At 38.8% G+C, this 12,186-nt stretch overlaps 2 protein-coding genes across 2 annotated transcripts in view; both read right to left on the bottom strand.

Annotated features, from left to right (window-relative positions):
- LOC106881178 (uracil-DNA glycosylase 2) overlaps nt 1-3,411 on the bottom strand; it is a 20,561-nt gene extending 17,150 nt beyond the window's left edge. Inside the window, exon 1 of the mRNA XM_014931467.2 lies at nt 3,325-3,411. Coding sequence (XP_014786953.2) covers nt 3,325-3,411 — 87 coding nt within the window. The remainder of the gene's footprint in view (nt 1-3,324) is intronic.
- A 1,879-nt stretch (nt 3,412-5,290) lies between these two features.
- The window catches only part of LOC106881181 (kinetochore protein NDC80 homolog), a 25,409-nt gene continuing 18,513 nt past the window's right edge, over nt 5,291-12,186 (bottom strand). The window contains exons 14-16 of the mRNA XM_014931471.2: nt 11,347-11,486; nt 10,590-10,692; nt 5,291-8,940 (exon numbers count right to left, since the gene is read on the bottom strand). Coding sequence (XP_014786957.1) covers nt 8,857-8,940; nt 10,590-10,692; nt 11,347-11,486 — 327 coding nt within the window. The 3' untranslated portion in view covers nt 5,291-8,856. The remainder of the gene's footprint in view (nt 8,941-10,589; nt 10,693-11,346; nt 11,487-12,186) is intronic.

Below are 12,186 nucleotides of genomic sequence, written 5' to 3'. Positions count from 1 at the left end.
GCAATTATTTGCAGACCAGTTTGACAGCAGAAATAAACACAGACCACCTCGTGTTGACTGCAAAACTCCCGCCAAATTAGCCGGAAATGGATTGACGTTTTTGTTATTTTCGTATCAGTGTAGAGTTCTTTTTATTATTATTGTTATTGTTTTAAATTTAGAATAGAATAAATTTCTGCGTCTCGTGAACTTGGTGTCAGTTTCAATACTCTGTACGTTGCTAAAAACACCGGGGGTAGGGGATGCAGTTATAAATTAATATATTTAGAAGAAAATGTGATTGTGTGTGTGTGTATATGTATATATATATATATAAGCATAATTAAAGGATAAAATCATTAAAATTAATGAATTTTATCAATGGCTAGCATAAAAATACCTTTTAAATAAAATTCATATATAGAGATAGATAATTATACTAGCAGAGATACCCGGCGTTGCTCGGGATAAAATGACAGTTTGTGTGTGTGTGTATGTATATCTATATATATATATTATAGTTATATTGAAACAGGTGATACGGAAAAGTGCAGCAGTGATCACAAAACATTTGTGGAGTAAATGATGGACTAATTCGACTGAGCAACTTATCATTCGTCCATTTGGAGTATTTCAGGCCCTAACCAGTCATGGAAATTTTTTTTTTGGGGGGGGGGGGTATATGATTTTTGAATACACTGAAAAGCTGTCAGTGGATATACTCTTCTTTGTGGTAGTCCGCACTGCATCTAACATGACCCATCTTTGGGGTTTTGACATCTCTTTAGGGTTTGTTGTCCTACATCACTCATAAAGTAAATTTAGAGGAACTGTGGTTGTTCATTTGTGGGTAACAGGGAACCAATGAGGTGATAGACTTGCCCTTGAACTTTGAACATTAGCATAAATCCATGTTCAACTATCTCCTTAGATGCAACAAAAGATGTCATTTGAAATGCAGAGTTGTATTGTCTGATGTTCAAAAAATCCTTTGGCTGGACAGAAGTGCCTACCCGAAGATCTAAAAGAATTGAGAGGAGCTTGTAGTGCTTGTATTAAGAGTAGATGTAATTGTGAAATACTCAATCGCTTACATGTTGATTTCACGGGTAGAAATTCAGTTGGTTAAACAAGTAAATGCTCATCGTCGAGTCTGACGGAGAATCCACTGAGTGAAATTCATAATTTGTTAAATATATACACTGACAGACGAACATTCTACAGAAGCTCCACTAGGTCGTTCGCTCTACTAAAAATAACAGCCAAATATACCTCAAAATCCATCGTAATGTTTTAAAAACGAAAATAACTTACGTCTGGAATTATGTACCTAGGCCAGGGGTTTTCAAACTGTGGTCTGCGGACCACAGGGGGTCCGCAAGGACAAGACAGGGGGTCCGTGGACAGCAAATACTTTTTATGGGCAATTTGATTTTATATGTTTTTTAATCGAAATCTTTTAATTGACAATAAACCTATATGTTAAATAGTTAAATAAATAAATATAAGAATATATGTTATTTTAAGCAAATATTTAAGTATAAATTTCATAAGTGTTTATAAGGGGGTCCCTAAGGTAAAGCCTGAAATATAAAGGGGTCCGCAAGTCAAAAAGTTTGAAAACTCTTGACCTAGACCGAGTCGTATACTCGGAGCGTGTAAGGTGAGCGCTGCACGTCCATCAACATGGTAAATTTTCTTTATAGTAACAATTCTTTTCTTGCAGTATCATGATAGAAACTTTTTGTAAGTGGTGTTCAATTCTAATCGTAAAAACTCAGAAGCTAAGATTAAGTCAGACTGAAACCACATTGTATAGAAATAACCTAATGACTTCAGAATAATCTTATGCCAGACTAGTTGGTCAAACAAGATAATACTGACTATAACCGCCATACTCAACCACTGCCAAATACTTACCTTCTTATAGCGGCTCTCAGTGTCCTGGGTTACAAATTCCACCAAACCATCTTTGTGATCCGAAATTTCCTCAATTCCATTTTCATTTGTTATCGAGTGATTTTTTTCACCATTATAGTTTTAAAGTGGCAATTATTGAAACAATATATGAAACTAAATTACTTTATAAATTGCAATTAAATGAAAACAAGAAGTCTTATTTCAGTGTATTATACAACTTCCAGTTGATTTAATTTAATGCCAAAAACATTTTTATTAAGTGTCATCAAAATAAAATAATAAAAACGGTAATAACGAAATTTTCAAACTTTAATTGCTAACTCTTTATTGATTTATGGTGAAAATGATTTTCATGGCATTCATTAGTCTATAAAGGTGCATCATTACACTGAATATGAAATCAATTTGAACAGAAAAGATCCTGAAATTCTTGCAACACCAAACTTCTATTTAATTTAATGTCCACTTTGACCTGCATGCACAGGAACCAAAGAACAAATTCAGTCAATTTTGCTTGAAGACCACCATTTTCACAAATGTTAAAATGTTTATATGGGTCCTCTTCTTTCTACTCATCAAAATATATCTTCATTGTATCTCTTCTATAAGTATTTCCATGGTCACTGTTCTGATGAACTTTCTAGTCTAGTATCCTTTGCTAAGACCTTTAAACATGTCACCTGCTTCCATTCCCAGGCACATAGTTTCTCTGCTGAGCTTCCTGTTTGTCTGAAGTCTTTTTATTCTAATAGCTTCTTTTATCAAATTGAAAGCGAAATTGTGATGGCACCTGTGCCCAGTGTCGCCTTCCTGGCACGTGTAAAGACATTCAAGCGAGATCATTGCCAGTGCCGTTGGACTAGCTCTTGTGCGGGTGGCACGTAAAATACACAATTTTGAGTGTGGCCGTTGCCAGTACCACCTGGCTGGTCTTTGTGCGGGTGACACGTAAAAGCACCTACTACACTCTCGGAGTGGTTGGCGTTAGGAAGGGCATCCAGCTGTAGAAACTCTGCCAAATCAGATTGGAGCCTGGTGCTGCCATCCGGTTTCACCAGTCCTCAGTCAAATCGTCCAACCCATGCTAGCATGGAAAGCGGACGTTAAACGACGACGACGACGATGATGATGATGATCCTCTCTGGAACTCATTACCATTGTCTTGCTTTTTTAAAATTCAGAATTGAATTATTAACATGGTGGATTCTCTTCTTTCTCTTAAGCTGGTGTCTTTGGCTCAGCAACAAAATGTAGCTTTGTTGTACCTTTTCTGTAAGTATTTCTATGGTCATTGCTTTGATGAACTTTCTGGTCTATTGCCTTCAGTCAAGACCTTTAAAGACATCACCAGCTTCTCTTTCCAGACGCATTGTTTCTCTGTTGGCCTTCCTGTTAGTCATAATTCCTTTTACTCTAACAACTTACCCCGAACTGCTTCTCTTTGGAACTCACTACCATCGATTTCCTGTGGCCTTTGATATTCAGCCCTTTAAACTTTCTCGCAATTGACATTTTTTGAATTTGTAGGCTTCTTTTCTTTCTTTGTAATCCATTACACTACACTGGCCTAAAATTTTGTTTGGGACAAAATCATATAAAAAAAATGTATTACTCTTTACTCTTTTACTTGTTTCAGTCATTTGATTGCAGCCATGCTGGAGCACCGCCTTTAGTCGAGAAATCGACCCCAGGACTTATTCTTTATAAGCCTAGTACTTATTCTGTTGGTCTATTTTTACCGAACTGCTAAGTTACGGGGATGTAAACACACCAGCATCGGTTGTCAAGCGATGTTGGGGGGACAAACACACATATATAAGACAGGCTTCTTTCAGTTTCCATCTACCAAATCCACTCACAAGGCTTTGGTCGGCCCGAGGCTATAGTAGAAGACACTTGCCCAAGGTGCCATGCAGTGGGACTGAACCCGGAACCACATGGTTGGTAGGCAAGCTACTTACCACACAGCCACTCCTGCTTGTTTTACCAAAATTCTTGTAGTTGCAGCTGCTTTGCTGTAGCGTTTCTTGATATTTTCACTGTTGCTGCCTTGTTGATGCTGCACAGGTAGTAATTGCACCAGTTTCCTAATATTTGGCCAAATTGTTTTGGTAAGAGCGTTGTGCAGTTATTTATTGTTGTTGTTGTAGTAGATACTGTTCTCCCTTGAGACTGCAAAGCTGGGAAATCTCTTCCATTGAAAATAATTACACAGGTACTATTGGCCTATGTTAGTTTTAATCTTTACTCTAATGATTTTGCCAAGCGGTGGTGTGTTGCATTGTCTCTTGTAATAGTTCAAATGTCGCCGAGGTTAACTTTGCCCTTTATCCTGTTGAGGATTGATAACTACCAGTCGAGTGAAAATGGTTATGAATTCTTGCCAATATGTTCTCAGAATCCTTTTCAAGAATATTTGGTGGAACACACTGAGCTTTCTATCGATTTTCACAGTGCTCTTCCATGTCCCACTGGTATACATAATTGTTAGTAGAACTATGCTATTAACGAGCAGAAAATACATGGTGCAGAACATTCATAACCAACAAGAGAGAGGCCAATATCGCATGGCCAGATGTACAGAAAACCACATCTAACAGAGAAGAAACCAATGATGTCAACTTGTTACCCAATGTGGTCAAGAGAAGAAGAGGAACTGAACTGAATTGAACTATTGCCCTTGCTGTTGTAATTACAAATTGTTGGGTTAATATCTGTCACTCTAGGTGATGATGCCATCACAGTCATTATAACAGCTGTAGGAAGGTACATATTTCATCAACCCCAAAGAGATAAAAGGCACAGTTAACTTCAGTGGAATCTGAACTCAGAATAATAATAATTATCCTTTCTACTAAAGGCAAAAGGCCTGAAATTTTGGGGAGGGGACTAATCGATGACATTGACCCCCAGTGTTTCACTGGTACTTAATTTATCAACCATGGCAGAATTTGAACTCAGAATGTAGAGACAAGTGAAATATTGCTAAGCATTTTGCCCAGTGTACTAACAACTCTGCCAGCTTGCTGCCTTAATAATAATAATAATAATAATAATAATAATAATAATAATAATAAAAATAAGATACCAGGAAACCCCAAAATGGTTGAAGTTCAAAAGATAGTGCTCATGGGAACTGCCCATATCCTACGTAAAATACTGTCTATGTGATCTCAAATTTTAAAACAAACAATTTTCTTGTGGTTTCTTAAACATTCACTTGAACAAAACTGTACAAATCCAAATATATGGTACCCTAGGCATAACACCTACATGAACTTCTAACTTGTTGTCTCTTGAGGTCTCTGGGTGAGACTTGGATCCAACTTGTACAAATGCAAAACAAAAGTCAAACATAAAATAATAATAATAATAATAATAATAATAATAATAATGATGATGATGATAATTTATTTTCAATAGTTGCCTTATTACAAATAAAAAGCTTTGAATACATACACATATAAAAAGTGGGACCAGATGAGGGAGAAGAAAGATAGACAGAATGAGAGAAACAAACATGAAGCAATGAATGAGGGAAGGAGGATAGATAGATGAGGAGAGTATGAGAGATGAAAGAAGTTATGTTTGTGTGTGTGTTGTAGAGAGAAAAGGATTAATGTCAGGGAGAAAAGATAAATTGTGAATAAAGTGTATGATAAATGGAAAAAAGAGAGAAAAAAGGGTGGATTAATTGATGAGAGGGTGAAGAGGAAGAAGGAATAAAATATATGAAGCCAAAAAAAAAACCATTTTAATGATTAATTTTTTTAATGCATCAATTAATTATTAAGAAAAAACTTGGTATATCAAATTTTTTAATGAAATCCCATTATTATCTTCAACCCAGGCAATGCTGGGTACTTGTGCTAGTTTATATAAACATATATTGGGTCATCCCCAAAATAATGCGGTTTTTCAGTTGCATGAACTAAAAACTGGAGGGGGATGGGATAAACTACTTGCATCAATTTGCTATAAAAGCAGGTAGTAATTTCAACTTGTTCTTATTTTTAGTGTAAGTCTTGAAGAGTGCAGTTCGATTTTAACAGTTATTTCTTCAAAGCTGTAATGGAAGTGACAAAGTAGCATATTTGGCATATTTTGCTTTTTGTTCAATAACCTAGCTAAAACCAAAGTCCTAATAAGTAGGAAGGTAGACAAAACACAAACCCCTTCAGGTAGATGGCCCGGCTCGATCTGTAGAAAAGGCATAGGTAGAAACTCTATAAGATGTACCCAGTGCAAGCTATGGACACATAAGAGGTGCAGCAATATCAAAGGAAGGTTAACCAGGAAGTTAGTTTTTATATGTGGCAGATGTTCAGGAGCAATAAACACTGAAAATGTGCAGAAAACAACTTTGGCTACATTCCATGGAGAAAAACTAGACCTAGTTGATAGGTGACCAAGTTAGTAGTGGAGGAGGGTGCGCTGAAAGTGTAGCTGCTAGAATTAGAATAGCCTGGGCAAAGTTCAGAGAGCTCTTACCTCTGCTGGTGACAAGGGGCCTCTCACTCAGAGTAAAAGGCAGACTGTATGACGCAAGTGTATGAACAGCCATGCTACATGGCAGTGAAACATGGGCCGTGACTGCTGAGGACATGCGTAAGCTCGCAAGGAATGAAGCCAGTAAGCTCCGATGGATGTGTAATGTCAGTGTCCATACTAGACAGAGTGTAAGTATCTTGAGAGAAAAGTTGAACCTAAGAAGCATCAGATGTGGTGTGCAAGAGAGACGATTGTGTTGGTATGGTTGTGGCGAGAATGGATGAGGATAGCCAACGTCGTCTCCTTCATTGGACACTAAACTTGTCTTGCAAAGACCTGTTGGAGTAAGTGAAATCGTGACAGCACCTGTGCCCAGCGTCACCTTCCTGGCACCTGTGACGGTGGCACGTGTAAAGACATTCGAGCGAGATCGTTGCCAGTGCCGTTGGACTGGCTCCTGTGCAGTAAAAACACCCACTACATTCTCGGAGTGGTTGGTGTTAGGAAGGGCATCCAGCTGTAGAAACTCTGCCAAATCAGATTGGAGCCTGGTGTAGCCATCTGGTTCACCAGTCCTCAGTCAAATCGTCCAACCCATGCTAGCATGGAAAGCGGACGTTAAACGATGATGATGATGATGAAAGGCAACAACGCAACAGAAATTGCAAGGAATATTAATGCAGTATATGGGGATTGGACAATAAGCGTAAGCCAGTATCAACGGCGGTTCCAGAAATTCTAAGCCGGTAACTACAGCCTAGAAGATGAGCCATGTCCTGGAAGATCTGTAGAGCTTGACGAAGACTTCCTGCAAACCCTAATGGAACAAAATCCTATCGTAACAGTTGAGGAACTAGCAGAGAAGCTTGAATTTGGTCATTCAATCATTCATCGACACCTGTATGCCATCGGAAAATTCAGCAAATTGGGTCAATAGGTTACTCACAAATTTTCCGAGTCTAATCGTGCACAGGGAGTGAATGTGTGCAATTCTTTGCTGTCAGGTCTCACAAATGAACCTTTTTTGGACCGAACAGTGACTGGTGGCAAGAAATAGGTTCTCTATAAAAATGTCAAGCGCCAAAGACAGTGGATAGGTAAAGGATAAATACCGGCACTCCAGGCTAAAGGAGGTCTTCATCCATGTAAGGTGTTGCTATCTGTTTGGTGGGATATGAAAGGTTTAGTCCACTTTGAAATTTTAAACTCAAACCAAACAATAACAAAGGAGATCTACAGCGAGCAGCTTAAGTCAGCGCTAGAAGAAAACCATCTTTGGTTTCAAGACGAAAGGTGTTCTTCCATCAGGATAATGCTCGGTCACATACAGTAAGGATGACATTCAAAAGGCTGGAGCAGTTTAAATGGGAAATGATGCCCCACCCACCTTATTTGTCGGACATTGCCCCATCTGATTATCATTTATGTTGCAGTCTTCGAAATCATTTTGATGGAAAAAATATGAATTCTGTAGACAAGGTCAGAACAGTACTGGAGGAGTATTTTCTGTCACGGAAAAGTGAATTTTGGAAGAGGGGCCTTGCAAGTCTACCAGATAGATGGAAGAACATTGTAGAAAATGAAGGAGAGTATATTTTACATTAAAAAGGAACTTTGTTTATCTTAATTTTGAAAAAGAAAAAAAGTTTTAAAAAACTGCATTATTTATGGGATGACCCAATACATATATTTCAAATACTTAATCTATAATTGTTAGTCTGATAAAATATATTTTTGTGGACTAATGATTATGGATTAAATATTTTATTCACTTTCACATTTATCTTAGTGTCCTATATTTTAAGTGGTCAGACATAACTTCTTGTGAACTTGTCATCCATAGAACAGTTATATACACATTCACATAAACACACATAAATTGAATCAAATATCACAATACAGGCCAAGTAACTTACATATGCAATAATTGCTTCATATATGTACACACACACCCACACCCACAGAATGTGTGTAAAATATACACAGAATACAAGCAATACATATCAACTTGTGTGTGTTTATATACCTATACATACATGCATATATACATATTAACATATATGCACATCAAATATTACTCTGTGAATTAGATGTGTCAGTTTAGCAGAAAAAATAACGAGTAGGGTAATGACTAGATGAGGTGTTCATTCAATCTGCTAAAAAATGAACAGCCAAACTCCCATCAAATCATACCCTACCATCTTAAAAAACAAGAAGGATAATTCAGTTAGTCCCTGACATGTGTGTGTGTTTGTGTGGAAGGGCATAGAGCTATACAAGCAGGGTTGACTGGGGCTAGGTTAAAAAACAGTCATACATGCACTCACCAATTCTGTAAGATCTTGGAAAGTTTTAATAAAGCAATATAATGAACCACAGTGGAATGTGTGTGCATATATATATGTATATGTGTGTGTGTGTGTGTGTGTGTATGTATGTATGTGTATATGCATGTATATTTAACACTCAACTATATTGGGCAGTATAGATGGTTTCCAGTGCTTTTTCTTTGTGGCTTTTTATCTCAGAACTGACTGTTTCCAGGTTATTCTGCAAAACAAAAAAAAAAACAAAAAAAAAAATCAGAGAATGGCAAATTCTTTGAATAAAGAATAGTGTTGCAGAGAGTAGGATGGGGGTGAGAGTAGAGGTTGAATGCTACACCTAGGAACTTTCTAGCAACCCTTGTTCCGATTACACAGCCTTACCTGCACCGAGAGTCACACCTGGGTCTGCAATGAAAAACATTTTACAGGCTCATAGGAGATGGTAGTGACAGTGGTGTTGTTTATATTATCTCAAGGAGTCTGTCAGCATCCAGCTGCAGGGGTCCCTCCAGGAGATGATATAAAATATAGAAGTAGTTTGGCAGAATCTTACAGTGTTAGAGCATTGAATTCACAATCACGAGGTACTGAGTTCAATTTCCAGACCAGGTTGTGTGTTGTGTTCTTTATTCCACATTGCTCCAGTTCACTCAGCTGTAGAAATAAATTGCAACATCACTGGTGCCATGCTGTATCGGCCCCTTTGCCTTTCCCTTGGACAACATTCGTGGTGTGGAGAGGGGAGACTGGTATGCATGGGTAACTGCTGGTCTTCCATAAACAGCCTTGCCTGGGTTTGTGCCTTGGAGGGGAACTTTCTAGGTGGAATCCCATGGTCATTCATGACCAAAGTGGGACTTTACCCTTTATCCTTTTTTTACAGTGTCGGATTGAATACTTTTGCATTATTTGTTTTGGATCTCAGCACACTGAGTTCAAATCTAACTGGGATCAACTTTGCCTTTCATCCATTCACGGGTTTGTTACAGTAATGGGTTCAATTTTATTTTCTCTTTCTCTCTCTCTCTGAAAGACATTAACTGCGTTCAGACTAAAAGAGAAAGAGTAGCTCAGCCATGTTTAAAATGTCCAAGATATATATGTTCTGATGATGCTCCTACAAATTCACCAGGACTTGGGGACCAAAGGAAAGGACTTGTAGCTTGTGTGAGATGACACAGTAAAAGGCTGCCATGTACACAAACAGTGTTCTCTAAATTTAGGGTTTAGACAATAAATTAGGAGCCTTATCATATAAAAAAAAACCCTCTTCATCATCATCGTCGTTTAACGTCCGCTTTCCATGCTAGCATGGGTTGGACGATTTGACTGAGGACTGGTGAAACCGGATGGCAACACCAGGCTCCAATCTGATTTGGCAGAGTTTCTACAGCTGGATGCCCTTCTTAACGCCAACCACTCCGAGAGTGTAGTAGGTGCTTTACGTGCCACCCGCACAAAGACCAGCCTGGTGGTACTGGCAACGGCCACGCTCAAAATGGTGTATTTTACGTGCCACCCGCACAAGAGCCAGTCCATCGGCACTGGCAATGATCTCGCTCGAATGTCTTTTCACGTGCCAGGAAGGCAACGTTGGTAACGACCAACGGCGACACTCGAAAGTAAAACAAACCTACTTATGTTGAGAGCAAGGAGAGAGGGCTTTCTGGTCCTGGCACTGATGTCTGATAACCATTTTAAAGATCTAGGGAAGCTAAAAGACCAAAGAACAAAGGGACTTGGAAGATACATGCTGATGGCTTATGAACAATAATTGAATGGTAAAGAAGAAACACTGTGGCATGGTAAAATTTGTGTATCCAATCCAGAAGAGACAACTTAACCATTTATTAACGATGTCTAAAAACGTACCTTAATCCTGGATTTATGTTCAGCCACTTGATTAATGACTTTCTGCAGGAATTCCAGACTAGCTTTCTCTTTTTTACTATGTGCTTCCATTTCTTGGGCTGCTCTATAAATATAAAATAATATATATATGTATATTTGACTGGAGAAAATCTAAGAGTAAAAAGAAATAAAAATGATAAAACATGAAAGGAAAAAAAAAAAAAAAAAAAGGAAAACAAGCACCTAGTATGCTCTGTAAAGTGGTTGGTATTAGGAAGGGTATCCAGCCTGGGCAAGTGTCTTCTACTATAGCCTCAGGCCGACCAAAGCCTTGTGAGTGGATTTGGTAGACAGAAAACTGAAAGAAGCCCGTCGTATATATGCATATATATGTGTGTGTGTGTGTGTGTGTGTGTCTGTGTTTGTCCCCCCACAACATCGATTGACGACCGATGCCGGCGTGTTTACGTCCCCGTTACTTAGCGGTTTGGCAAAAAGAGACTGATAGAATAAGAACTAGGCTTCCAAAAGAATAAGTCCTGGGGTCGATTTGCTCGACTAAAGGCGGTGCTCCAGCATGGCCACGGTCAAATGACTGAAACAAGTAAAAGAGTGACTTCTTATAAACATACAACTGTATTTTTTAAGATTTGTTACACAAATCAATCTGATTATCCCTCACATTAATTTTATCCTTTTGAGGGAGGAGAATGGAAGGGACTTGTTTAGAAGCCTAAGGATTTGGTCCCTGGCAAACACTTTCCTCAAGAACACTTACTGCTCCTTAATTTTCTCCAGATCCCCACGAAGTAGGTCCGACTCCAATGTGCAAATTTCTAAGGCTTTCTTGTTCCCGTTCAGTTCCTCATAAACTTTGTCACAAAGTTGCTGTTTGATCTCAATACATTGTTCATGTAACTGCATAATAGACACAAAAAGACGAATGACGTTACTAAGAGAGAGAGAGAGAGAGAGAGAGAGAGAGAGAAAGAGAGAGAGACAGAGAGAGAGAACATTATAACACAGAGAGAGAGAATATTTCATAAGAGTGTACAATTGAGAAAGAGGGGTGTGTTGCAATAAAGGTAAACTACAGTATTGGTAATGGTAACAATAGTAAAACAGTGGTGGTGGTTGTGATGATGATGTGTGATGATGATGATGATGACTTAAGTGGTGGCAGTAATGATGGTGGTGGGGGCTGTAAAATGTTAAAGTGATAATGAAGGCAGTGGTGATAGCGATAGCAATGGTAGTCATCATCATCATCATCATCATCGTCGTCGTTTAACGTCCGCTTTCCATGCTGGCATGGGTTGGACGATTTGACTGAGGACTGGTGGACCAGGAGGCGACACCAGGCTCCAATCTGATCTGACAGAGTTTCTACAGCTGGATGCCTTTCCTAATGCCAACCACTCCGAGAGTGTAGTGGGTGCTTTTACATGCCACCGGCACAAAGGCCAGTCAGGTGGTACTGGCAACGGCCACGCTCGAAATGGTGTATTTTACGTGCCGCCCGCACAAGAGCCAGTCCAGCGGCACTGGCAACGATCTCGCTCAAAAGTCCTTACACATGCCACGGGCACAAGTGCCAGAAAGGCGACACTATACACAT

This window comes from Octopus bimaculoides, chromosome 22, assembly GCF_001194135.2.
Source record: "Octopus bimaculoides isolate UCB-OBI-ISO-001 chromosome 22, ASM119413v2, whole genome shotgun sequence".
Classification (NCBI taxonomy): Eukaryota; Metazoa; Mollusca; class Cephalopoda; order Octopoda; family Octopodidae; genus Octopus; species Octopus bimaculoides.
Note: the sequence above shows the minus strand (reverse complement) of the source record. Positions and strands in the feature narration are given on the sequence as shown.